General features: G+C 50.8%; 1 protein-coding gene across 4 annotated transcripts in view; it reads left to right on the top strand.

The window, feature by feature from the left end:
- HIVEP3 (HIVEP zinc finger 3) overlaps positions 1–27,468 on the top strand; it is a 306,678-nt gene that overhangs the window by 210,965 nt on the left and 68,245 nt on the right. For all 4 annotated transcript variants that reach the window (XM_064731316.1, XM_064731317.1, XM_064731318.1 and 1 more), the window contains one exon: positions 19,390–25,068. In XM_064731316.1, the coding sequence (XP_064587386.1) occupies positions 19,954–25,068 (5,115 nt within the window). In that variant the 5' untranslated portion in view covers positions 19,390–19,953. The remainder of the gene's footprint in view (positions 1–19,389; positions 25,069–27,468) is intronic.

Raw genomic sequence — 27,468 nt, 5'->3', positions numbered from 1 at the left:
GAGAAGTGTCTTAGGTTGGAAGATGTGTCTGGGGATGTGTCTTTTATTCGGTTCCCACCTGTCAGAGCTGGGGCAGTTCTCTGCTATTCTTGGGGCAGTTTTCTTGATCTCTCCCACAGCCAATCCTCCCTCCAGGAGATCTCTGCTCTCCATGGCCACTGAGTGTCCCTGGGGAGCTCCCAGTGGGGCTGGGGGTGCTCTGGGGCTGGGCTTTGTGTGCTGTGGTCTCAGAGCCAGGGCTGCCCAAGGGAGGGATTGTCCTGCTCTGCTCTGGGCTGGGCTGGCCTCTCTCCAGTGCTTGGGGAACTTTGTGGTGTAAGAAGGATCTAAAGGTGTTTAGAAAGTGTCCAAAGGTGGGACAAGGGAATGGGGAAGGGTCTGGAGCAGCTGAGGGCTCTTGGTGTGTGCAGCTGGAGCAGGGCACACTGAGGGCAGAGCTCAGGGATCTGCAGCTCCTCCCCAGGGGCAGCTCCCATCTCTGCTCTGGGGCAGGGACAGCAGCCAGGGCACGGCTGGGGCTGGGCCAGGGCAGCTCAGGCTGGAGATCAGGGCAAGGCTCTTCCCCCAGAGGGTGCTGGCACTGCCCAGGCTGCCCAGGCAATGGGCACGGCCCCGAGGCTGCCACAGCTCCAGGGATGCCCAGGCTGGGCTGGCTGGGGGCTCTGGGCAGGGTTTGGCTTTGGGATTGATCATCCCTGTGGGTCCCTTCCAGCTCAGCACATTCCATGGTTGTGTGAGAGTGAGGGATGGGGGAGATGAAGGATGGGGGAGAAATTTGGGCAGCGCTGCAGGCATGGCCAGGGTGGGGTTGGTGGGGGGTCCAGGAGCTGGAATAGATCATCCACCATTTACAAATATAATTTAAAAAATCTTGGTGTTCCAGAACAAAAAATACAAATTTTGCCATTGGCAGCCAGCCATATGTGGCTACAGGAATATCAAATTCTTTGAAAAGAATAGAAATATTTCTGTGTATTATTATGGGGGTTTTTTTTGGTTTCTTTTTGGTTTTTTTTTATTAGACCTTCACCACTGTGGGCTCTCCATGACCAGAGAAAATTGTGCTGGTTTCTGGTTTCTGACCATTGCTGCTTATCCAAACCCATCCTGGAGTGTCACAGTTGGCCTGTGCACACCACAGCCCCAGCTGCTGCCTGAGGCTTTGTGTGAGAGGCAGAGAAATGTGACTGAAAAGGAGCAGGTTTCCAAAAATTCCCCATGCTTTGCTTTGTGCAAGGCAGGATGTGTTTTTAGTACCCCAAGCAGATCTCCAGCAGCAATTGTAGGTGAATTATAACAAGAATTTCTGGGTTTAGGGAGGACCCACAGAGATCTGTCCCTGGGCTTTGGGAGTTGGGGTATTTCTCCTTGAAGAGCAAAACCAACATTAAAAACATCTGGGATTGAATTTTAGTAGTCTGGGCAGTGAAACCAGACAAAAAAAGCATCAAAAAAAGGGAACAGAATCTTAGCAGAGAAGGAATCGATCACCAAAACCTCCTCAGTGAGAGCTGCTGCTTCTGCCACTGTTTGCAATCTTTAAATCAAGACTGTTTTCTATTTTTATGTGAGAAATTGAAGCTTAAAGATGAGCCAGGTGCAGAAATGCCTGGGGGGTTCTGCAGCCTGGGTTTAGCAGGTCAGGCTTAGTCAGGCCTGTGCTGGGCGCTGGGCTCGGTGTCTGGGTGTCTCTGAGGACCCTGCAGGGTTGTGGCAGCGCTTTTTGAACCACCAATTTTTTCATGTTCCTGGAAATGCTGATTCTAAAAAACCAGCAGAGTTTTTGGCTGAAATCTGCAGTAAAGCTTTTTGGGTGAAATTCCCTGTCTGCAGTGCCCCATAAATAGGAGCAGCAGTGTTATCCAGATAAAACCAGTGTTATCTCTTAGTCTGGGGCTGAGAGGAATTCCCAGGATAAATGCTGGGCTAATTTCACTCCAGTTCATCACTGGTGGTGACTTTGAGGAGCTTAATGAGGCTCCTGCTCAACTCACAAAACAAAAGCTGAGACCCGCAGGGGCTCCATGGGTTATTCTGCCCCTGGGCAAACAAGCAACTTCTTGTGCCATGATCCTTTAAAATTTAATGCATTTTGGGGGATTCATTTTACAGTTCTGAGCGCCTTCCCTTAAACTCCAGGTGTGGGTGTAAGACTGACACATCTGCTGGGAGAAGGAATGGGATCTTTCAAACTGACTTTTAGGAGAGAAAATAAAAACCAAACCCAAAAGCAACCAAAAACCCATGAAAAATAAAGGCACTGTAATCTCACAGGATGGTTTGGGCTGGAAGGGACTTGAAGACCATGGGCAGGGACACCTTCCAGGACCAGCTCATGTTGGGCATTCCTCTGGTTTTGGGTGTGAGATCAGCGTTCTGCTCATCTTCCCAAGCATCCTCCCTGTGCCACCAGAGCAGTGGATGAGCTCAGAAGGCTCAGAGAGGAAAATCTTACAAAGCTTTTGGAAAGCCAAGGCTGTAATTTCAGTGAGCTCTTCCACCGTGACCCAACCGCTTGGGTTCCCCCAGCCGTGCCCCCATGGGTGTGGGCTGAGCAGCTCAGGAGGGCTCTGGGGTTTCCTGCAGCCCCAGGAATGATTCAGCACCTTGCAGGCAGCTCAGGTTGGGCTGGTTTGAGGTGTGGGAGCACCATTCTTGCAGCACCCCTTCCTGCAGCTCAGCCCCACATCCCTGCTGCGGGTGATGCAGCAGCGCACGGAGCTGCTGCTGCCTGCAGCAGGTTTGCACCAGGGAAGCTCCTGGGTGGAGATCCCGAGGGGCTGGAGCACTCCTGAGGGAACCTGAGCACTCCTGGGGGAATCTGAGCCACCCTCAAGCTGTGCTCTGTGCAGGGTTTCCGAGCCCTGGGGCGCTGACAGAGGTGTGGAACCACATCCTGCCCATGCTCGGAGCCTCCCCGTGAGGAGAGAGTGACTGAGCTTGCAGAGCTCAGAGGAGAGCCAGGAGCCTCCTGCTCTTTCACACCATCATCCCAGGGCAGCTTTGCTCCTCTGCCCCTCGTTTTCCCACCCTGCCACTGGCTGGTCACTACTTGGTCACCTGTTGGTCACTGGTTAGTTACTGGTTGGTCATTGGTTGGTCACTGCTTGGTCACTGGTGGGTCACCTGTTGGTCGGTGGTTAGTCAGTGGTTGGTCACCTGTTGGTCATTAATTGGTCATTGGTTGGTCACTGATTGGTCAGTGGTTGGTTTTGGTTGATCACTGATTGGTCACCAGTTGGTCACTGGTTGGTTATTGATTGGCCACTGGCTGGTCAATGGTTGGTCACTGGCAGGTCACTGGATGGTCACTGGTTGGTCACTGGTGGGTCACCTGTTGGTCGGTGGTTAGTCAGTGGTTGGTCACCTGTTTGTCATTAATTGGTCACTGGTTGGTCAACGGTTGGTCATTGGCAGGTCACTGGATGGTCACTGGTTGGTCAATGGTTGGTCACTGGCAGGTCACTGGATGGTCACTGGTTGGTCAATGGTTGGTCACTGGCAGGTCACTGGTTGGTCACTGGATGGTCACTGGTTGGTCTCCAGTTTGTCACTGATTGGTGACTGGTTGGTCAGTTGTTGGTCAGTGGTTGGTCACTGGCTGGTCACTGGTTCATCAGTGATTGGTCAGTGGACGGTTACCGGTTTGTCGGTGGTTGGTCACTAGTCATCTGTTGGTCACTGGTTGGTCTCTGGCTAGTCACTGGTTAGTCGTTGGTTGGTCACCGGTTGGCCACTGGTTGATCGTTGGTTGATCTCCAGTTAGTCACTGGTTGGTCACTGGTTGGCCACTTGTTGGTCACTGGCTGGTCATTGGTTGGTCACCGGTTGGTCATTTGTCAATCACTGGTCAATCACTGGTTAGTCACTGGTTGATCACTGCTTGGTTCAGTGACTCGCCCTGGGCACAACCCCAGTGTTCCTGCCCTGCCCAAGGCTGGCACTGCCCAGGGTCCCTCTCACTGTGCCCGCTGCTCTGTCTGAAGCCCTGAGCTCTTCTCCAGCCCCCCTGCCCTGCCCTGTCCTGCCCTGGGCTCTCTCTCAGGGCCTTCATCCCACCCCTCCCTGAGCCTGTCCCCGCTGCTGTGTCCCCGCTGTGACAGAAATGTCTCTGCAGGCACCAGAACCCTCAGCTCCGTGCAGAAGCCCAGACCTGAGCTCTGCTCTGTGCCTGTCAGGGCCTGCAGCCGTCCTTTATTTGATGCTCAGGCATCAAGCAGGAATGCTGGCCCCTGGAGAGGGTTTGTTTTTTGTGCTTTTAATTAATTTTTTACCTTTCCTAAAGAGGCTGGAGGCAATTTCAGACTTGCCTCCTGTCCAAACGTTGCTTTGCCCATGGAGGGAGAGGCAGAGGTCTCGTTCCAGCACTGGCTGCTTGTCCACAGGGTGGATTTAACAGGGAATTGTCCCTCCCTGACCCAAACCCAAATTTTTTGGGATTACTGAGGGGTCCCTGTGCTCAGGGCTGGTTTGCAGCAGCCCCTTGAGGAAGGAGTCACTGTTAAAGGTTCAGGGCTGTGCTTGGTAAATGGTATTTGGGGAAAAAAAATATTGTTCTGCTGTGAGATACACCAGGAAAAGAATTGGGAATCCAGCTGTGAGGGTTCCTGGATTTCATCAAGGAATCTGAACAAAAATCCAAAAACTCCTTGTGGCATTTCTCACACTGACCCAGCACAGTCAGAGGGGGCTGAGGATACCCTTTGCCAGCAGCTGATGGGTTTAAGTGTTTTAATTTGATTTAATTATTTATTTATTTGAAGCAGCCACTTAATCTCAAATTCAGGTGTGTGGCTGCTTGTGACCTTTGAAGAATTTCTTGCTTGCATTGAAATAATGGGGTTTTTTTTGTGATCTCTCAGCTGTTCCATCAGAGATTTCATCCCAGGGAGGGTTTTTGAAGCATTCTTCTCCTCAGGGCTCTGCAGAGCAGGAGGATTTTTGGATCAGTAGCTGAGTACATGAGTAATTTCTGGCTCTGGGTGCTCTGCAAATCTCAGATCTGTTTTTTTAATTTCTTAGAAAAAGGTAACACGCATTTAAGTAAATAAAACAGGTTGGATGTGTTAAGGAAAATATTCGTCTGTTTTTTCTTGACAAACACATTTAAATTCTTTTAAAAATACCCCCCAAATGAACATTTTGAAGCCTGTTTTTTATTAAGTCCTGTGCTAAACTGAAAGAATGCCAGATTGCCTGCATGTCTATCCACAGGAATACCACTGTCTTTGCTAGGGATGGCTTAAAAAATACATTTATTTGCCTCAAAATCTTTAATATTTGACCTGCAGATCATTTCCTTGATGCCATTCCAGCTTTGAGCCGTGATGAGCTCAGCTGCGAAGTGCTAGGAGGTGTTTTTAAGGTATTTTTGGTCACCAGTGTGAGCTGGTTTCTACTTAAACAGAAGCTCACACTTTATCTCGTTAGAGTCATGATAACAAATGTGCACAGCTCTGGCTGATCATTGGGAATGAATTCCCTGAGTCTGGCAGGGTTAGAAAAGGGGATTTTGTGTCACTGAATGGTCTCATTTTCCCAGTCTGCATGGAGGAGGGATTTGGCTCCCGGTTTGGGTTTGTTGGGATGATTTATCCAGGCCCTGGATGGGACCCAGCAGGTACAGCTGGAATATTGCCAGGAGGCACAGAGTGCACCTGGGACTGCTTTCCTTTGGATTCAGGGCAGGTTATGGAACAGAACTTTGGACCTCAGTGGTGACTCTGGGGGTCACCTCTCTATTCACCATCTGCAGGTGCCTTCAGCAGTAAATATGAACAACAAAAGGCCCCAAATTGAGTTGTTTCTCATGAATTAAAGTTCTGGAGTATTCTGCCCGGGGAGGTGGTGGAGTCACCATCCCTGGGGGTGTTCAACAAAGCCTGGATGTGGCACTGGGTGCCAAGGTTCAGTTGAGGTGTTGGGGCCGGGTTGGACTTGATGAGCTTGAAGGTCTCTTCCAACCCAGTGGTTCTGGGAATTCTGGGAATTCTGGGAATCTGGGAATCCTGTGGCTGCCCCAACCCTGGAATGTCCCAGACCAGGTTGGAAACAACCTGGGGGAGTGGAAGGTGGATGAGCTTTAAGGTCCCCCCAGCCCAAACCATTCCATGGTTCCATGAATCCATGCCCAAGTAAAAATCCAGCAGGTGGATGCTGCAAACTCAAACCTTCCACATGAGCTCCTCCCTTGGTCTGTGGCCCCAAATGAAGATCCCTGTTCCCATAGAGTGGGGATGGGGTGAGGCTGGGGTGAATCCTCCTGCTCATCCTTCACCCAATACCCCTGGGAGCTGTTGGGGTGATCTCCCTTGTGTGGCTTTGTCCTCCCGGCTGCATCCTGTTCCTATTTGGAGCCCTCAAACCTTTACAGGCATAAAGGGAAGGAAAATGTCAGGAAGTGGCACTGTCTGAAGAAATGGAGCAAGGAAAAGGCAGCACCAGAATTCTTGGGTTTTAAACTGGCATTTAAATCTTGGAATGGGTGTTCCACCCCAGGCAGGAGCCTCCACGTTCTTACTTTGATATAGAATTGTTCAATTAATGATTATTTGTCCTGCAGCTTTGCTGGACTCAGATTTGTCCCACCAAAGCTGAGCTCTTCCCCATCCAAATCCACCTCAGGTGTCCCAAAGAGCCACCCCAATCCACTGGAAGCAGAAGATGCTGGAAGAAATACTTGTCCTGGCTGGATCCCTGTGTAGGAGTCAGGAATTCCTGAGGGATGCAATGGGATTGAAAGGGTGGAGACTCGCTGGAGTGGAGGAGATCATGTCTGGGGTTCTGAGCACGTGGAAAATCCTGCTCTGGGTTTTGTCCCATGCCCCCAGCCAGCGCTGGTGCCGTGGATTCCTGAGGAACAGGTTTATGAGGGGAAAAACCAGAAGAGAGGGACACGCAGCCAATGGGGTCCCTACATAAATATTTGCCTTCATCTACAAGAAAGATCTGTTAAGAAGAGGCCAATCACCTGGAAATGACCCAAAACACGTTCTGCTGCTCGTTAAGCCCTGCCTGTTTCCCTGGCACAAGGTGTATTTTTGTATGAGCAGACAAGGCAGGTCTGTGAGCCTGTGATGACAAGGGAGCAAACGCTGCCCAGACTTGACTCTGCCCTCCCTGCAAAGCTCCCAACATTCCCTCCAAACTCAGTCATGCTTTCTCTCCCTTTCCGTTAAACAAACGCATATCTTGATTTCGAGTTATTTGTGCTCTCTGTGGGCACTCCAGAGCTCCAAAACAGGAGGTTTTCTCCCCTGGATCTGGTGTGGGGAACATCAGGATTTTTCAGGGGGGACAGGAAAATTCACACCCTTCCAAGCTGTCTGAAATTGGGATCTGTCTAGAATTGCCTAGAATTGGGATTTGGCTTGGAATTTTTAACCAGAATTGCCCATGGAGGTGTGTGTGTTTGTGCACAGACAATTTCAGGATAAAAATACAGATATATAAATATATGTCTGTACAGATATTTATAATTTTTAACCAGAATTGCCCATGGAGGTGTGTGTGTGTGCACAGACAACTGCAGGATAAAAATATAGAAATATAAATAAATAAATACATATATAAATAAATATATGCAGCAATATATATATGCATATAGATAAAGAAATATATACAAGATATAAATAAAAATAAATATATCTATGTAAAATATAATATCTATATTAAAATCTAGACATATAAATAAATATATAAAAATAAATATATAAAATAATATATATCTATACATATAGATAAATAAATAAATAAATATATAAATATATACAGTAATATGTATAAATATATATTTTTATGTAAAAATAAATATATACAAGATATAAATAGTCACACTATCCTTTGGAAATGAGGGGTTGAGTAAGGAAAAGCTCCACCTTGTGCAGCTGGCTCTGCATTCCCTGGTGAATCCCTTTCCAGCAGCTCCACCTTGCCTAGGAAAATATTTACGTGGAGAAAAGCTGTGTTAATTAACCCAACCTCGGAGTGGGAGCACAGCAGAGGCTTTGTGGGGCTGAGGGTGGCACTGGGGACAGTCAGGGACTTGCTCACGGTGTCACATTCACATTTCTGGGTTTGTCACCGTTTCTGTTATGTGACAAAATGTAAATGAATGTCAGAATCGAGGCTCTGGAAAAGAGAGATTTCCAGCTTGGAGCAAGGATTAGAAACTCTGGGTTTGCCTGTAGGAAATAAAATGGATTATTTATCTCTATTTCTGCCTTTCATTGAGAGTAGGGAAAAGTCCCATTGCCTTTGGTCCTGAATCAGCTGGGAAAGTTTCCTTGTTGAATTTCCACTGAGATTCCAATTATTTTTTCATTTCAACAGAAATCTTTCACCATCTCCTCTGTATATTTAATTAAAAGAGATCCAAACTGGCACAACACAACACTGTGTGTTCCTGCTGTGTCCACAAAGTGGAAAATCTGATTTGTTTTGATTTTCACACTTTCACAGGTGCAGGAATTCCCAAACAAAAAAATTCCCAAGGAAAAATGCTTTTGCACCATCCTAATGGAGGAAATTTATAATATATATGTATTTTTACAGTACCTTCCATTCTTTAGAGCACTGAGAAACTTGGTTAACACAAAGTTGGAATTCCAAAGCTGGAATTCTGTCCATGAGGAGAGGGCACCCTTGTGTGGTGCTGCAGGCAGCAGGAAAAGGGAAAATTCCTGCTCCTCCCTCCTGCATCCAAAGCAAACTGGCAGCTTTTTGTGATATCAGCTGGAAGGAAGGATCCCTTCAGTGGGGCTGAACAATAATCTCAGAGCTGGTTTTAATTCCATTCTGTTTAAGTCTTATTGCACTTTGCTTAATTGCCTCTGCTTTGTCGTTAACGAGACAAAGAGCAGTTTGTGTAAGGGAAAAATTGTCGAGCAGCAGAGCTGGAATTTGCATGTTAAAAGTTTCCTTTTTTTATTGTTTTCATTGCCTTCCAATCCCTCGTTTGGTTTGCTTTTGTTCAGTCCTACAAGGCTGCTGTGCCTGCAGGTGACATCACCAGCCTGGCTGTGTCCTGCCAGGGCATCCTTAGGGAAAACTCCTCTGGATCATGCCCAGGAAGGCTCTGCATGGGCAGGACCAGCCCTGCTCACACGTGGATGGGGCAGAATCTCCCTGCCCCAGCCCTCCAGCAGCCTGGGCCCTTCTGCAAGCTGCCAAAAGGGTCCCTCTCTCAGGATATTTGCAAAACATACAAAAATTCCTCATTTTTTCCCATTTTTTCCCATTTATTCCTCATTTTTTCCCATTTGTTCCCATTTCTTCTTCTTTTTTTTCCCATTTTTTCCATGGATTTGCTCCAGCTCCCGCAGCAAGCAACGGTCAAGAAAGCAGGGACTGAGACAAACAATGCAACCCATGGCAGTTCTTGGGTGTTTTTTGCTGGGCTTTTTGAGGTTTTTTTTCCCAATTAATTTCTTTAGTGAATCCTGAGGGGAATGCTACTCTCAGGAAGCCCTGGAATGCCAAATAAAGGAAAGGAAATGACATTAATTCAGCTGTAGGAAACTTGGGAAAAGCTGCTCCTCCCTGGTGTTCCCCCGCTGTGGAGAGCCAGCAAAGGCTGAGTTACTAGGAGCTGAAAAGGGCACATTTGCAACTTTACTGCAGAGCTTTTCCAGTGTCCTTGTTGGAACAAACTTCCAGGGAAGCAGTGGAATCTCATCCCTGGAAGTGCTCAGAAAACAAGCAGCCATGGGCTTTGGTGTCTTGGTTTTGAAAGCCAGGAGTCTGCTAAGGAAGGCAGGAACCTCCCCTGAAATAGAAAATTTAAACTTTCCCACTCCTCTGAATTGCTATAAATTTTAAATTAAGGGGCTCTCAGGCAAAAAATATGGGAGCAGGAATAACAGTTCTTTACTAGGGAAGAAAATAAAAGGATAAAATAAACAATGCAGTGAACTAAACCAACACTGCCAGAGTCAGAACCCAAGCTGACACCCTGTGGGTCAGGCTGTTGGCAGCAGTCCCATTGGAATTGTGGCTCAGCCCTCCTGCAGTGTCAGGGCTGGTTCTGCTGGAGCAGGGATCCTGGAGAAAGGTGCAGTCTCTGCCTCTGAAGATCCAGGGGCAGAGGCAGCTGCTGTTCCTCTGGGCAATCCAGTGCAGAAGCCGTGCTGGTGTTCCAGAATCTCCAGATTCTATCCGGGTAGGAATGCTTGGCTCCTCCCTCTGGGCTCCCATCTCCCAATGGGATGCTGTAGTTCTTATCAGCCATGCAGGGACATTCCATTGCTGTTATCAGCAGGTGTCTCCCCAGTTGTGGAAGAGATAAGGAAAACTGTCCACTGAACAGAAGACAGCTGCCATCCAGGACATTTGGGAACATGGTGGGATTGGGTGGAAGGCTAGACTTATCCTGAAGAGCTTTTCCAGTATTAATAATTTGGTGTTTCTGTGGAAATCCTGCAGGAGTTACATGGGCTGGTGTGAGGTCTGGATCCTGGGTGGTCAGATCCGTGTGGATAAAGCATTGGGGAATATTTTGGGAATGGGGATTAACTTGTTATTGCCACAGCCAGGAGGTCCCTGCTGCTGCCTCCTGGCTGTCCTCAGCTCTGCTTTGGGGGATCATTCACTGGCCATCCCTCCGGTGTGGCTGCAGCCCTCCTGCTGCTCCAAGAATTGTTCTCCTGGATTCCAGGGGAGAGGAGGTTCCAAATTGGTCCCTCATGGACAGCTCAGCCCAGGTGCGTGAGCAGCAGCTGCACCTGGGGCTGGCTGGGCTTCATTCAGGGCAGAGGAGATCAGAGAAGGGCTGGGACAAAGCTGGGGGGCTGCTTGAGCTCTGCTTCCCTCTCTGAGGGCTGGAATACAGGTTGGATATTAGGAAGAAGTTTTTCACAGAAAGGGTGACAAAGTTCTGGAATGTTCTGCCTGGGGAGGTGGTGGAGTCACCATTCCTGGGTGTGTTTAACAAAGCCTGGATGTGGCACTGGGTGCCAGGGTTGAGTTGAGGTGTTGGGGCTGGCTACGACTCGATGATCTTGAAGGTCTTTTCCAACCCAGTGATTCTGGGAATTCTGGGAATCTCTGCTGGGTTCCTGTGCTGGGGGTTTGGGATCTCAGCTCCTGTTGGAGCTGGGATTTGTGCTGGGCTTGAAGGATGAGCCAGGCTCTGGCACATTCCAGTGTCTGCTTCAGGAGCTGGGCTCTCTCTGTCTCGCTGCAGCTCCCAAACCAGGCTGGCTCCAGGGGAAAATGGTCATGTCTGGGAGCCCTGTTCATCCCAGCACTGCTTTCAGACTCCTCCTAAGTGCAGCCCAGGCTCAGACCACTGAGTGGGTGTCTGCAAGCTGCCCTCTGCTCTCCTTCTGAACTTGGCAGCCTGAGCTCTGCTGGGGTTCATCCGTCCTGGCTCAGCTTCCCTTGGAGCTTTTCCCTCTGCTCCGTGCCAAGGCTGGAGCTCAGCTGGAGCAGGAGGAGCCACAGGAGCTGTGCCTGGTGTGGCAGGAGCAGCAGGGCAGCAAGTGCAGTGAACTAAACCAACTCTGCCAGAGTCAGAACCCAAGCTGACACCCTGTGGGTCAGGCTGTTGGCAGCAGTCCCATTGGAATTGTGGCTCAGCCCTCCTGCAGTGTCAGGGCTGGTTCTGCTGGAGCAGGGATCCTGGAGAAAGGTGCAGTCTCTGCCTCTGAAGATCCAGGGGCAGAGGCAGCTGCTGTTCCTCTGGGCAATCCAGTGCAGAAGCCGTGCTGGTGTTCCAGAATCTCCAGATTACATCTGGAGATATAATAATGCTCTGCCCACCAGGGCAGTGCCTGGTGTGGGGTCATCCTCCACCCTCAGTTGCAGAGCTGCTGGGGCTGCTTCAGCTCCAGGAAATGAAGGAGCAGGATCAGTTTCCTGAACTGAATTCCTGAATGGAAGGAGCTCCCACCATCTCAGGGGCTGGAGTTTGGGTGTGCCCTCTGCACAAGGGTGAGATTCACCTTGGAGCAAGATCCAGCTTTCCAAAATGGGAAATAATCTTAGAAAAAACTCTTCCTGTACCTGCCTTGGTGTGGTGTTGGAGATGTGGGCCTCCATGGGCTGTGTGGGCATCCATGGGCTGTTGGATTTTGGAAGTGGCACATGGAGAAGGAAACAGGGAGTGTGGAGCCAGTCCTGACTCCATGGGAATGGCCAGATTTTGTGTGTGAATCCAAGGACTGGTGTGTGTGAATCCATGGATTGGTGTGTGAATGCGTGCATTGGTGTGTGAATCTGTGGATTGGTGTGTGTGAATCCACAGATTAGTGTGTGAGTGCGTGGATTGGTGTGTGCATCCGTGGATTGGTGTGTGTGAATACACAATCCGTGCATCCGTGGACTGATGTGTGAATCCATGGATTTCTTGTGTCCTTGGAAGACAATCCAGGCAGCATCCAAGGAGAGGCTCATCCAGGGAGGGTCAGGGTGAGCTGTCCCCAGTGACCCCCCCAGGCTCCTGGCCATGGAATCAGAGCTTTGGGATCAATTCCTTCCCACTGCAATCCTGCGGTTGAGCAGGAATCACAAACTCCCTCTCAACTCCGGTTTTCCCTTCCTTCTATTATTTTTCCCCCACTCCTGTGGTTTGAAGGGATGCAGAAACATTCTGGGAGGTTTCTCAACCCCTGCATTCAACCAGGAGTCTCTGCAGGGGAGCACAATTTCAGGGAAAGGCCATTCCTGCCTTCCCTGTGCTCAGGGCTCGTGGCCTCAGATGGAATCACTGCTCACCACGAGATCCCTCCCCATCCTAGGACTGGCACCTGGAGTGGAGTGGTCAGTCCTGGGGAATTCGGAAGGAACCATTAGGCAGGAATGGTGTAAAAATACTAAATAGTGACTTTTGAATAGTGAGAAGGGAGAGCAGCAGGGATTTGCACAATCCCATGATGGAGATGAGCTGGGAATGCTCAGAATTCAGCACTGGTCCTCAAGGGTCATCTTGAATGTCTCTAAAAAAGTTGATTTTCTTGAATTTTGCTTGCAAGAAAACAGGATCAGTGTCCTTATAAATGTGAGAAACCCCTGAGAATCCCTCTGGCATGAGGGAGTGTGCTGGCACTGGGAACACATTTCCAGGGAAAGGCCATTCCTGCCTTCCCTGTGCTCAGGGCTCGTGGCCTCAGATGGAATCACTGCTCACCACGAGCTGCCTCCCCATCCTGGGACTGCCACCTGGAGTGGTCAGTCCTGGGGAATTCTGAAGGAATCATTAGGCAGGAATGGTGTAAAAATATTAAATAGTAACTTTTAAATAGTGAGAAAGGATAGCAGGGATTTGCACAATCCCATGAAGGAGATGAGCTGCAAATGCTCAGAATTCCTCACAGGCACTGGATCTCCAGGGTCATCGTGAATGTCTCTAAAAATTGATTTTCTTGAATTTGCTCACAACAAAACAGGATCAGTGTCCTTATAAATGTGAGAAACCCCTGAGAAGCCCTCTGGAACAAGGGAGTGCCCTCAGGGGCAGGAGCCAGGCTGCAAATCCCACTTTTAGTGATGGAAATGGAACAGCAGGAGCTGAGAGGGAGCTGGGGCTGCCTGGAGGCTGAGCCAGAGCCCTGTCCTGGCTGGGCAGAGCCGAGTGCTGCTCCAAGGAATTCATGGCAGTGCTGATGCTTTGCTCCATCCCTGCCCTTCTGTGGCTGCTGCTCCTCAGGGCTTGCTGCTTTTTTTTCTTCCTCCCCCCACTTCTAGTTTTGATGGTGATATTTCTGGGAATATTTAGCTCTCAAACATGCAGATTTTGCAATAATTTCTCTGTTGTGACTCAAATGCTTTTCTGGAAAGCCTCTTTGAAGTGATGAAATTCTCTAGATTAACCCTTTGCCTTGAATAAATGCAGAGTTGGGTTCGTTCATGTTTTCCTCAGGGCCCTTCTCTGCCTGGAAAGGTGGGAGGGAAAACTGCAGAAACCCTGTGGGATAAAAATAAAAAGTGAATAAGCACAAACTTTTAATCCTGGATTTTTTTAATGAGCAGAGAAAGTCTCCTGGCTGCCTCTGCATCTGTTTCCAGTTAAGAGGATCCCTCTTTATCTCTGTGGGTCTCTCCCTTCCCCAGGCCCTCAGTGCTGAGTCACAGCCCAGCTGTGGAACAGGGAAGTGTCCCCATCTGGAAATGGGGACTCACTCAGAGATGAACTTGCCCAGTTTCACACAGGAAATGTGTAACCAAAGTGGGAACTGAACCCAAATCTCTCCGGTTTAGCCCTGGGTTTTCTTCTCCCCTCAGTGATCCACGGCAGCTCAGCAGATGTTGCTCAAGTCTGAGGGTCCAAACATGTGAATTCCAGAATCCTGGAATGGTTTGGTGGTTAAAATCCCATCCCATCCTACCCCTACCATGGCAGGGACACCTCCTACTCTCCCAGGGTGCTCCAGCCTGGCCTTGGGCACTGCCAGGGCTCCAGGGGCAGCCACAGCTGCTCTGGCAATTCCAGCCCAGCCCCTGCCCACCCTGCCAGGGAACAATTCCCAATTGCCAAAATCCCACCCAAATCTCCCCTTTTCCAATTTGAAGCTGTTCCCTGGCTCCTGTCCCTCCATCCTGGTCCCCAGCCCCTCTCCAGCTCTCCTGGAGCCCCTTCAGGCCCTGGAAAAGGATCTCAGATCTCTCCAGAACCTTTTATCCTTTTATTCAGCTGAACACCCCCAGCTCTCCCAGCCTTTCCTCACAGGAAAGGTGCTGGGAGGTCTTTGGAAGGTGGGTGTGGAGCAACTGAATGTTTTCACTGAAAGTTTTCCTTGAAACTGAAGAGGTCTAAATGCAAAAGTCGAGACTAAATACGAGATTTGGATGAAGGGCTGGGCCAGGAGGAGAAATACTTGGGTCAAATGAGGAATACCTGGTCTAGGAGATGGAATAGAGGAGGAGGAACACCTGGTCCAGAGGGGGGAATAACCGCTCCAAAGGAAGGGATAACTGGGCCAGAAGGGGGAATACTTGGGCTAGCAGGAGAAATACCCAGTCCAGGAGGAGGAAAACTGTTGAGTTTTATCTTCTTTTTGCCAGAATTGGGATTAAATGTGTGAGATGGTATTTCTTGTTGGGACTCAGATGTTTGTTAGTTCTTATCTCTGTTACACTCCCACAAACCCTGAGTTCTGCAGCACTTCACTCTGACACACTGAAAATGGAGCCCCATCTCTCTCTCTGCAAGGCTTTTAAGGCTAAACTGTCCAATTAAGAAATGACACCTAAATTATTTTCACTTTTAACCCAATAACCAACCACCCATGGCTCGCAATGGACACTTTTTATCCAATTACACAAAACCACCCAAACCCATGGAGGAGAAGGAGAAGGTGAAGAAGAAGGTGAAGAAGGCCCAGCTTCCACCCCAAAACCTCCATCTTGCTCTATATCTATTACTACATTCTAAACCCCAAACTCTAAGTTTCCACCCTGTGATATCAGATACTTCTATCCAAACTGCACACCCACAATCCCAGTTCTGTCATTCCATTCTGGAAGCTTCTCCATGGCCTCAGGTCAGTGCAGTGTTCTCTGGGGGTCAGTCCTGGCAGCACAGAAAGTCTGGAATTCTCTGTACCCAGGGTTCCAGCAGAAGCCCTGGGCTGGAGGAGCTCAGCCTGCAGTGCTGTTTGCTCTGAGCGTTGGTGTCACCCCAGGGAGGTGGCAGCACCCCTGGGCGCTGTTTGTGCCCTGCTGTGGTTACCCGGGGCTGTCTCCAGCAGGGCCCTGGCTGCTCCTGCAGAGGTGGAGCTGCAGGATCTGCACAGCCTGAGCCCAGCCTGCTCTGCCTTCACAGGCTGAGCTCAGCCCTGGGCAAACAAGAGGGGGACACCACCAAAACTCCACACTGCCCATTGCACTGTGAGTAACCTCTGCTTTCTCCGCCCTGGCTGCTCTCCCTGCCCTCTGCAGAGGGCTCCACCGGCAAGCAGGATCTGCCTTTCTCTTTGTCCAGTTTATTTTGCTTTCACTTCAATTAATTTAAGAAACTTCTGCCTTGTGAATCCTCCCCGTGCTGTATTTTTTATATTTCTGTGTCCAGTTCTGGCTCCTCAGTTTGGGAAGGACTTGGAGATGCATGAGAGCATCCAGAGGGGGCAACAAGGCTGGAGAGGGGCTGGGAACACAAACCCAGACATGCCATGGCAGCAGCTGGGATCTGTGTGCCGCATAATCCATGGGGCTTTTTCCTTTAGGATTTGCTGCCATTGTTCCAGTGCCATGCCCAGGATTCTGAGGGACAGAGACAATAGAAATGGTGAAGGGTTGTAGAATCATGGAATATCCTGAGCTGGAAGGGACCAAGGATGATCAACCTGCCCAGAGGCCCCACCAGCCCCACCCTGGCCATCCCTGCAGCGCTGCCCAAATTTCTCCCCCATCCTTCATCTCCCCCATCCCTCACTCTCACACAATCATGGAATGTGCTGAGCTGGAAGGGACCCACAGGGATGATCAATCCCAAAGCCAAACCCTGCCCAGAGCCCCCAGCAAGCCCAGCCTGGGCATCCCTGGAGCTGTGGCAGCCTCGGGGCCGTGCCCATTGCCTGGGCAGCCTGGGCAGTGCCAGCACCCTCTGGGGGAAGAGCCTTGCCCTGATCTCCAGCCTGAGCTGCCCTGGCCCAGCCCCAGCCGTGCCCTGGCTGCTGTCCCTGTCCCAGAGCAGAGATGAGAGCTGCCCCTCATGAATTTCCCCTTTTCTTCCTCCTTCTCTCTGGATCCTTAGTGGAGAAACCTTCCCAGGCTTCATTTTTTTTTTCTCCCATTTTTTGTTGCACTGTTAAATTTTCCTTGGAGAAGTCTCAGCCTGGATTAACTGCATCCATCCAGGAGAATTATCCTTTGCCATTGGCATTCCAGGAGCCTCATTCCCAGTAATGGAATAAAGATGTCCAGAGTAGCCTGGACTGGCCTGGAATGGCCCTGCTTGCTGGTGTAGGCAGCCAGGTGTGTTTGTTGGTTGGCCTGTGCTTGAATAGTGCAGAATTCCTAAAAAATAAAAATCAGCTGGGGCTCATGTGTTCAGCAGAGGAGAATGAGGATGGTCTGAACATTTGGGGTGATACTGAATTAACTCAAGAATTTTCTTTGCAAGCATAATTATTAAACATTTAGGAATTGATATGTGGCCTATAGGAGAAAATTCAGTATTATAATGTTGTTCAGGTTGAGTTGGGAGCTCTCAAATGTGAATATTTGAGCTTCTGGCAGCTCATTCTGCTCTTGCTGAAAAAATACCTGCTTAAATCCACTTCCACTCAGTTAATGTTTTCTGTCTCTGCTTAAATCCAATTCTCCAGGTTAAAAAGCTCTGTGTGTCACGAGTGGGGCAAACCCCAGCAATCTGTGCAGAAATCAAGGTGATAAATCAGCCCCACGAGTGCCTTTGATCTTGAATAAATGCTGGGCTCAAAGTCTAGCCCAGACCACGGGCAGGGTTAGTCAGCACTGAGGGCTCTCTGAAATGGGGGTTCAAAATGTAATTAAATCCTTCTCACAGCAAGGAGCCTGATTTCCTCAGCAAGTCAGGGCAGGAGCAGGTGCTCTGCAGGTCCTGGGAATGTTTGAAGCCGGTGCTGGAAGGGAGCAGGGCCTGGGTTTGAGGGAAAAAAGGGTGAAGTTCAAGGCTGGAACTGATTTTGTGTCAATTCCCTGAGATGTGGTGTCACAGGTGGACTTATCCAGCCAGTAAAAAATGACATCTGAGGGGAACCCATGTCCCTGAACTGAGCCCCTCATGGGGGATCCATTGTCCCCACTGGGTCCCTGCCTTTCTCCATGAGGGAGATGTTCCCAGGGCTTGCACTCTGCATTTGGCCACCTGAGGTGGCATTGCCAGAGAGTTTGTGAAGTCTGGCTGGTCACGAGGTGTCCCAGGGTGTGACCGTGTTCACAGGGGATTTTAGATTGGGGAAGAGACGAGGATCTGACTCCATGTTTCAGAAGGCTGATTTATTATTTTATGATATATATTACATTAAAACTATACTAAAATAATAGAATAAAAGGTTTCCTCAGAAGGCTGGCTAAGAATAGAATAGCAGAGAATGATAACAATGGTTTGTGGCTCGAGCTCTGTGTCCAAGCCAGCTGGGCTGTGATTGGCCATTAATTACAAACAAACACAGGAGACCAATCACAGATCCACCTGTTGCATTTCACAGCAGCAGATAATCAATGTTTACATTTTGTTCTTGAAGCTTCTTAGTTTCTCCAGAAGAAAATCCTAAAGAAAATATTTCTCATTAAAGTTGTCTGCGACACCAGGGTGTCCCAATACCATTACACTGCTGAATTCAGCTAAATCCCCTTAAACTCCAGGTCTCTTTTCTCACTGAGCCCACAGGGTTGTAGGAGTGAATGAGCAGTGAGGAATCCTTGGAGGACTTTGTGGATTCTCCTGCTGGCTCCTCGCCCTTCAGGAGGAAGCTGGGTCATTGCTGAGCTCAAGTCTCAGTCCCCTGCTCCTCCCTGCTCTGCTGGACTGGCACTTCAGCCCCATCCCCAGGAAACACAGGGTTTGGAGTGATTTCCTCTAATTAACCCAGTCCTAGTAAGGCAGCACACCACGGGCAGACAATGCCTTCAGAAAGAAGGATAATAATTTATTTGCCATTATACATCACATCTATCAATTAGTTTCATTTAGAAAGCACCACCCTTCTTTTCATTCAGAGCATCCCACCCATATCCACTCCATCTCCTGGAGAGACTGGCTGATTCCAGAGCTGCAATTCCAGTGCAATTCCCTCCCGGAATGCCCCATCAGGAGCTGTGTTTGCTCAGGGTGGTTAATAGGGTTTGAGAGGTCCCATCCACACTCGTTTCAAGGGAGTTTCCCTTTAGAAACAGCCCAAGTGTGCCACAGAAATTGGATTTGTGCCTTTGTTTGGTGACAAAAGGCAGGAAATTAAAGAGGCTACAGTTCAATAAAAGCTCCTTTTTACCTGCCTTTCTTGTAGGTGACACTGAAGATTAGCACAGCTCAAGAGCAGCTTTTATCCAGAGAAGATGCCTTGTTATTTGTCAGGGATGTAAGAGGTGTGAGGCAGGGCTTTGCAGTCAGTCGGTTTGGAAGGGAAATACAATTATAAAAACTTTAAACCCCTAAATGTTTGCAGGAGATTAGGAGGAACTCGAGTTTGAAAGCGTTTTAATTCATTTTTCCAAACTGTCTCTGTTTCAAGTTCCTGTCTTTGGTTGCTGCCTCAGAGCCAGGTTTTGTGAGCATTAAACCGAGTCCCTGAGGTTTGCCTGAGTGCAGTTTATGTTTAGGTTTAGGCAGACATTCAATGAGTTGTTCTGAATTATTTGTGTACAAAATATTTACTGTTAACCCCCCTGAATGAGCAGCGGTTAATTACTTACACACAAAAGCTAAAGTATTTTTTTTTTTGTCTCTTTTTCTTTCGTATGTAATTACAGAAATGTGGGAAATACTTTTCCAAGGCTTTTGAACTCCAAAGTGGAACAGAAGGAAGACACAGGGGGACATCCACCATTCAGTGTTATTTTCCTTGCACAGGAGAGAGAGAGAGAAAGGAAAAAAGAAAGGATCTTTCTGAGATGAGCACTAAAGTCTCAAGTTTTCAAAGGTTTGCATAACAAACAAGAGACACATTGTGGGTTGCATCTTGACTTTGAAGGCTTGCCACTGTCAACTGAAATAAAATGGCAAGGTTTAAAGCCTTAACCAAGTTCACAAGGAAAATATTTGGACTGAAAGTTTTGGAAAGTTTTCTCTCTTTGAAGTAGTTTGTCATGTGTTACCAATGTGAACTTTATTGACCTTGAAACGTTTTTTTTTTTGAATCAAATAGCAACTAGTGACACTTTAGTAAAATCTTAAATCAACAACCATCTCCTGGCGGCTCCAGCTTCATAGCAAATGCAGGCAAAACAGGGAATCTACAGAGGAGACCTTTATTATTCCTAAATGAAGCCTGCCAAAACCTTCCCGAAATAGCATTCAAAGACCCTTTTAAGGTCATGGATCCTGAACAAAGCCAGAAGAGCACAAAAAAGGCTGAGGAAAGTCCAAGAAAGAGGCTTCCCAAAGGAGAGGCTTTCCAAGGCAGTGTTTCATCCCCAACTACGTACCAGGGCAGCTCTGCTCCTTCCCAAGGAACCCCTCTCCGAGACATCATCTCGCAGCAGCACTTTTCCGGCTCTTTGCCCGTTCCACGAGAGGAGCCTCAGGAGAAGCCCGGCCACCAGAAACAACCCAAGCCCTCCTCCTTTGACCACCCCGCCCACGTCCCGCAGCTTCAGCAGCACGCACTGGCACCAGCATTTATGTCCCCGGGGAAGCCGGAGCATGTCCTGGAAGGTCCCACATGGCAGCTAGTTGATCCAGTCAGGCCAGGGCCCTCTGGCTCCTTCCCGTCCGCCGGGCTGCACGCCCACCACAGCCAGCTCCTCCCGTCCCACTCATCCATCATTCCCGCAGAGGACATGCCGGCCGTGCAGAAGGTCTTCATCCCCCGCCCCGCCCAGGTGTCCCTGAAGCAAGCTGAGGAGGTGCACAAGAAGGAGAAGAAGCCCCAGAAGCCGGGCAAGTACATCTGCCAGTACTGCAGCAGGCCCTGCGCCAAGCCCAGCGTGCTCCAGAAACACATCAGGTCCCACACGGGCGAGAGGCCCTACCCTTGCATTCCATGCGGCTTCTCCTTCAAGACCAAGAGCAATCTGTACAAACACAGGAAGTCCCATGCTCACCGGATCAAAGCCGGGCTGGCCTCAGGGATCGGAGCAGAGATGTACCCGTCGAGCCTGGAGATGGAGCGAATCGGTGGGGAGGAGTTCGAGGAGCCGACGGAAGGGGAGAGCACGGACTCGGAGGAGGAGACGGCGACAATGTCGGGGCACGCCGTGGAGCTGTCGCCCAGGCAGAAGCACACCCTGCTCTCCAGCAGCCTGCTGAGCACGGGGAGCCAAGGCTCCAGCCACGACCGCTGCTCGTTGTCCCATTCCAGCATGTCCCAGTCCCTCGAGGACAGCTCCCAGTTTGTGGAGCCGTCGTCAGAGCACGCCCTGAGCCATAAGTCCGAGGACACCCACACCATCAAGCAGAAGCTGGCGCTGCGCCTGAGCGAGCGCAAGAAGGTGATCGACGAGCAGGCGTTCCTGAGCCCCGGCAGCAAAGGCAGCACGGAGTCTGGCTACTTCTCCAGATCCGAGAGTGCGGAGCAGCAGATCAGCCCTCCCAACACCAACGCCAAATCCTACGCCGAGATCATCTTCGGGAAGTGTGGGAGGATCGGGCAGAGGACGGCGGCGCTGGCTGCAAACACAACCCAGGGGTTCCCACACCTGTCAGGTGATGAGAAGCCCAGCATGGTCCCGTTGTCTGTGCCTAGAACACAGGTGATCGAACACATCACTAAGCTAATTACCATTAACGAAGCTGTTGTGGATACCAGTGAAATCGACAGCGTGAAGCCCAGAAGAAGCTCTCTTTCGAGGCGTAGCAGCATTGAATCCCCAAAGTCTGGTGCGTACAGAGAACCGTTTCAGTTCGATATCAAGTCTGGCTCCAGCAGCCAGCTGGATGCAGCGAAAGTGTTGGCATCCCACAGTGAAAAAATGAAGCCCGAACAATCATTGTTGTCACTTCAGCAATCCCACAGTGCCACAGAGACAGTGCCTCTCCTAAGAAGCCACTCAATGCCTTCTGCTGCATGCACTATAAGCTCCCCACACACCTTTAGAGGTAGCTACTCATTCGATGATCACATCATGGAGCCGGAAGTCTTAAGCCGCAGCCAAGCATTTTCCTCCCACCCTCGAATGCTAAAACGCCAACCAGCTATTGAGCTACCCTTGGGAGTGGAGTACGTCTCGGAGGAGGTCGGCTCTGCCAGCAAAGAAACTGTCCCCAAACCTCCCGAGGAGCCTGAAACCAAGGAAAGCGATCTTACCAAAAAGTCCCGCAAGGGCCCGAAGGCAAAAGGGTTCATGTACGAGTGCAATGTGTGCGGCGCTCGCTACAAGAAAAGGGACAACTATGAGGCCCACAAGAAGTACTACTGCTCAGAACTGCAGCTCTCCAAGCCTCGCTCTGCCACGTCCCACACCTCCTCAGAGCCGGAGAAGAGCGCGGCAGATCCCGACGTGTGGCCCCAGATGATGCATTACAAGCTGGGCAGCACCTTGGAGCTCACCCCGCTGCGCAAGAGGCGGAAGGAGAAGAGCCTCGGGGATGACGAGGAACCTCCATCTTTCGAAGTGTCTGACACCCCCTCCTCCAGCACCGGCCCAAGCACTCAGTTTGCAAACCTGGCCTCGTCTGAGGTGGCTCTAAACCTGACCCGTGAATCCATGAAGTCGCCAGCAGACTCGGGAAAATCCGCACCTTCCGAGGCCAGTGCCAGCTTCCATTCCAGGAGCACCAAACCAGCTTCGAGCGCGGAGGGCAAGGAGAGGAGAACAACCTCCAAGGAGATCTCTGTCATCCAGCACACGAGCTCCTTTGAGAAGTCAGACTCCATCGAGCAGCCCAGCAGCTTGGAAGAGGACAAGCCCCTGTCCCAGTTCCCATCTCAGCCCACGCCCCAGCACAGCCGCCCCCCTCACTCCCTGCAGCCCAGGCTGGTCCGCCAGCCCAACATCCAGGTCCCTGAGATTCTGGTCACAGAAGAGCCGGACAGACCAGAAACAGAGCCAGAACCTCCTCCAAAGGAGCCAGAGAAAACCGAGGAGTTCCAGTGGCCACAGAGGAGCCAGACTCTTTCCCAGCTCCCTGCAGAGAAGCTCCCACCCAAGAAGAAGCGGCTCCGGCTGGCAGAAATGGCCCAGTCCTCCGGGGAGTCCAGCTTTGAGTCCGTCTCTCTCACCCGGAGCCCGAGTCAGGAGAGCAGCCTCTCCCATGGCTCCAGCCACTCCATCTCCTTTGACCGGGATGACCACACCAAGCCAGAGTCCAGTAGCCAGCCCTCCGAATCCCACCCAAAACCTCCTGGTGTTGGCTCCCATATGCTGATGGTCCCCAGCCACCATCACCATTCCAGGGAAATGCGGAGATCTGCTTCCGAGCAGACGCCCAACGTGTCCCACCCTTCCCAGATGTCAGAGACTCGCAGCAAATCCTTCGACTACGGGAGCTTGTCGTCCACTCCTGCCTCCACCCCCGGCCCCTCCACCTCCTCGGCCCCTCAGGAGAGGAGGAAATGCTTCCTGGTGCGGCAGGCGTCCCTCACCAGGCACCCCGAACATGAGCCAGACCCGGCCCCACTGGGCTGGCCCGACACGGAGGATCCCACTCCTTCTTCAAGTAAATCTCCTGCCACGAGTTTGCCCCATCAGCCGACCACGTCCTCCCCTTTGCCCTCTCACGGCACCTATCCGAGTGACAAGAGCCAGCCAAAGGACAGCCCCGAGCCATCCTACAGCCCGCCATACACAGAGGCTCTGCAGGTGTTCCACCACCCCGTGCCACAGCTGACGCTGCACGAGAAGCACTTCATGGCCCCTCAGGTTTCCATATTCCCCTACCAGCACCTCCTGCCACAGCCGGGGCAGTCTGCAGAGCTCTTTGCCGCACACACCATGTCTGACATCCTCTCTGCCCAGTTCTCCATGCCTCAGATCCCTCCCTCCATATTCCAGACCCCGCCGCTGCCCCTCCCGCAGACGCTCATCCACCCGGGCCCGCTCCACATCGCTCCTCCCTTGATGTCTCACCCCGCCGAGGTGTCCTTCAGGCACCCTTCGTTCCTGCCTGTGCACTACCCTGGCTCCTCCCCGATCCCCTCAGCCTTCTTCCTGCCTCTCCAGTCTCAGTTTGCCCTCCACTTGCCAGGTGATGCTGGTGGACATTTGCCACAGATCAAATCCAGTTTGTTCTCAGCAGCAGGAAGCTCCAGCCTGTCCCCGTGCACGGATTATGACTCGGACAGCAGGTTGCACCCTCTGACCTGCGCAGCGAGTCCCGCGCTCTCTGTCACCGTGACCCAGCTCGTCGTCCCCACCCGGACAGAGCCCATGGTGTCCCTGGTTGTCCCCGTCCGCATCCAGACCAACATGCCCTCCTATGGCAGCGCCATGTACACCACGCTCTCCCAGATCCTGGTCACGCAGTCCCAGTGCAGCTCCTCCACCATCGTCCTCCCCAAATTTGATGACCGCCAGCCCAAGGGCGCCCTGGTGTGCAGTGCTGATGTCCACGGGCTGGGGTTTGACCTGGCCCAGATGATCACAGAGGAGCAGAGAAGCCTTTTCCAGAGCCCATACCTGAGAGTTCCCCTGCCCTTGCCGGAAAGAAAGGGCTACATGCCCCTCACCTGCCCCTCAGACAGTGTCCTCGGCCTGGAAGGGGGCCCCTCCACAGTTGGGGGGAGCAAAAGGATGCTGTCCCCAGCCGGCAGTTTGGAGCTGACCATGGAGACACAGCAGCAGAAGAGAGTGAAGGAGGAGGAAGTGTCTGAAGCAGAAGAGAAGCTGGAAGTGGTGAAGCCACCCAGTGCAGTAGAGGAAGGGAAAAAGCAGGATAAACCTCACTTCCTTGCAGAAAGCCAAGACAGGGTGGAGGTTGAGACACCACCCAGCGTGTCCGTGGAGCAGTCGGAGCCAAAGGAAACCCCGAGCAGTTCCCAGCAAGCAGCGTCCCGGCCGGGTTCCCCGAGCTTTGAGGCACTGCAGGAGTATGAGCAGCCAGCTGGCAAACAGTTCCTCAGCCAGGAGCCTCTGCAGCCCGTCAAGAAGGAAGACTCCAAAGAACCGGTGGAGCAGCGTCCACCGACCCCTGCCAGCACTGCCCCCGTGCCCGAGGGTGCCGCCAGCGCGGGGAAGGCTCGGGAAGGCACCGACACCAAGAAGGTCCTGCAGTTCCCCAGTCTCCACACAACCACTAATGTCAGTTGGTGCTATTTAAACTACATCAAGCCAAATCACACCCAGCAAGCGGATGGGCGCTCCTCGGTGTACGCCAGCTGGTGCATCAGCCTCTACAACCCCAACCTGCCCGGGGTGTCCACCAAGGCAGCCCTGGCCCTGCTGAGGTCCAAGCAGAAGGTGAGCAAGGAGACCTACACCATGGCCACCGCGCCGCGGCCTGAGGCGGGCAGGCTGGTCCCGGCCGGCTCCAGGAAGCCCAAAATGACCGAGGTAATGCAATCCTATCTCTTCTTTCTGCTGATCCATTTGGATGCGCGGGTAGCGGGGGCTGAGGGCCGGGGCGTGGCTGTGCTCAGCGTGGTCGGGGTGTACTCGTCCCGCTGGCGCTGGGGGAAGCGCCTGTTCTCAGTGAAGCTCTTAGAGTGAAGAGCCCAAACCCCACTGAAAGCCCAACCCAGGGGGCAGGAGAGCCTGCTCCCAGGCCAGGGTTCTGTTCTCCAGTTCCTACTTGCTTTGTAGCCCAAAAAGTAGGAATCACCACCACCACCCCAGGAACCACCACAGCTCCAGCACAAAGGATTAGACTTCATTTGCATTTGTCTTGATATTTCAAACAGCTTTACAACTTCCTTCTTTTTCTTTTTCTTTTTTTTTTTTTTTGTTTAAACGCTGTTATAATTCCCTGCATTTTGCATGTTAGAAATGAAGAAAAAGGATTACCTTGGGGAAATGGGATTCTGTCTGGTTGTGCATCTGCTCATCTCACATTAATGAACATGGAGAGGCATGCTTAAAAGTATTTAAAAAATATTAAAGGGAGATTTGCAAGTGTATTTAGGCCCCTGAAGAAGCACAAAGGCTGACAGTGACATTTATAAAAGTGCCTCAGCGGGTCAGACACGTTTTGTTAAACACCCCTGTGGTTTGGTCCATTTGGTCCATAGCTGTCCACCTGCTTTTCCAGGTATTTAAGGATATTTTATGCCTGGTTTTAGAGTTAAGACTTCACAGTGGCTTCCCAGGGGCAGGGCTCCCTCAAGACATTGCCCACATGGGCACAGAAATCTTTAAGACCCTCCTGTGAGCTGCCTAATTTTATGTATCTCATTTTAAAGCCAGACTTTACCCTTCCTGCTTAATGCTGAACCAAACAGATCCCTTTAATCCAGATCATGTTCATGTAGATTAGCAAACAGAATCGCTCTAAAGATTTTGCAATTTGATATTCATCTCAAGTCAATTTATATTGATGGATTATTCATTTTATTTCTGTGTCATGAAATGAACTCTGAATATTAAATTTATCATAATCGCTGCTGCAGCTGCTGCTTATAAATATGTCTTAAAATACACAGTAGAATCGCTTTGATTCAATAAATCTTTATTTCTATTCAGCATTTCCATCACTCTCCTGCAGAAATCCAAGAGACAGATTTCTAGGGACACGGGGGCAGATAATTACCTGAGCAGTGCAATAACCACACTGAGATTTATGCACTATTTTTCCAAGGGTTTTATCTGAGTGGTGCCACAGCACCCTGGATTTCAATCCCTCAAGGAAGTGCCTGTGCTGCTCTGAGCCCTGCTCTTTGCCATGGTGCTAAAACCCACACCCAGTGAGTGTCCAGAGGTACCAGACCCTCCCACCCCGAAGGGAAAGGTTAAACAGGGGTTAAAGGGTTAAAAGATTCAGCCTTCACTCATCCACATTTCACTGCATGCATTTCCCCCAAAGCCTCTAAACCCCTCAACCAACCCCTCCAAGCTGCCTGGTGGTGCAGGTTCAGGTTCCCGTGGCTCAATTTACAAAAGGCAGAGTTCCCCCTGCCCAGTTCACCTGGAACCAGTGGATCCTAACCCAGCCCTGCTCCCAGCGTGGCTGGCAGAGCCCTGAGAGCTGCAGCAGAGATAAATCGAATTCTTGCCAAATTCTTGCACAGCACTAATTTGTGATCAGTGGGGATGAAATCCTCCATGCAGGGTGTGAAACACGGGTGGGGAAGCAGCAGCTGCCAGGACATTCAGCCCTCACTCATCCAAACCCACATTTCACTGCATGCATTTCCCCCAAAGACTCTAAACTCCCTCAGCCAACCCCTCCAAGCAGGTTCAGGTTCCCATGGCTCAGTTTGTGAAGAGTTCACCCTGCCCAGTTCACCTGGATCCTAAACCCAGCCCTGCTCCCACGTGGCTGGCAGGGCCCTGAGAGCTGCAGCAGAAATAAATCGAATTCTTGCCAAGCACAGCACCAATTTGTGATCTGTGGGGGTGAAATCCTCCATGCAGGGTGGGGAAGCAGCAGCTGCCAGGATGTGCAGCAGCCGTAGCATCACTCCAGGGTTGGAGTCCAGCGCTCAGCTAACTCTGCTCTGGCTCCTTGCCCTCCGTATTCCCTCCTCCATGTAACTCCAGGGTGTCAGTTCCTCCCAGGAGATGTAAAAAGCTCTGGTGTTTTGTACAGTTATGCATGCAGCAAACAGTAGTTCTGTACGTGCTGTCTCCGTCCTTGCCTTGGGGTTTCAATTTCCAGTGGGATTTGCTGAGCAGAAAATTCTGGAATTCTGGAGTGGCTGCGGGCTCCAACGTGCATGTAGGGATGGCTGGTGACACTGTACTGGGGCTTGCACTCTCTGTAAATTCCAACAAGACTGTAACAGGGGATAGTAGTGA

Source organism: Zonotrichia leucophrys, chromosome 23 (assembly GCF_028769735.1).
Source record: "Zonotrichia leucophrys gambelii isolate GWCS_2022_RI chromosome 23, RI_Zleu_2.0, whole genome shotgun sequence".
Lineage (NCBI taxonomy): Eukaryota > Metazoa > Chordata > Aves > Passeriformes > Passerellidae > Zonotrichia > Zonotrichia leucophrys.
This window is presented reverse-complemented; position numbering and strand designations above follow the sequence as displayed.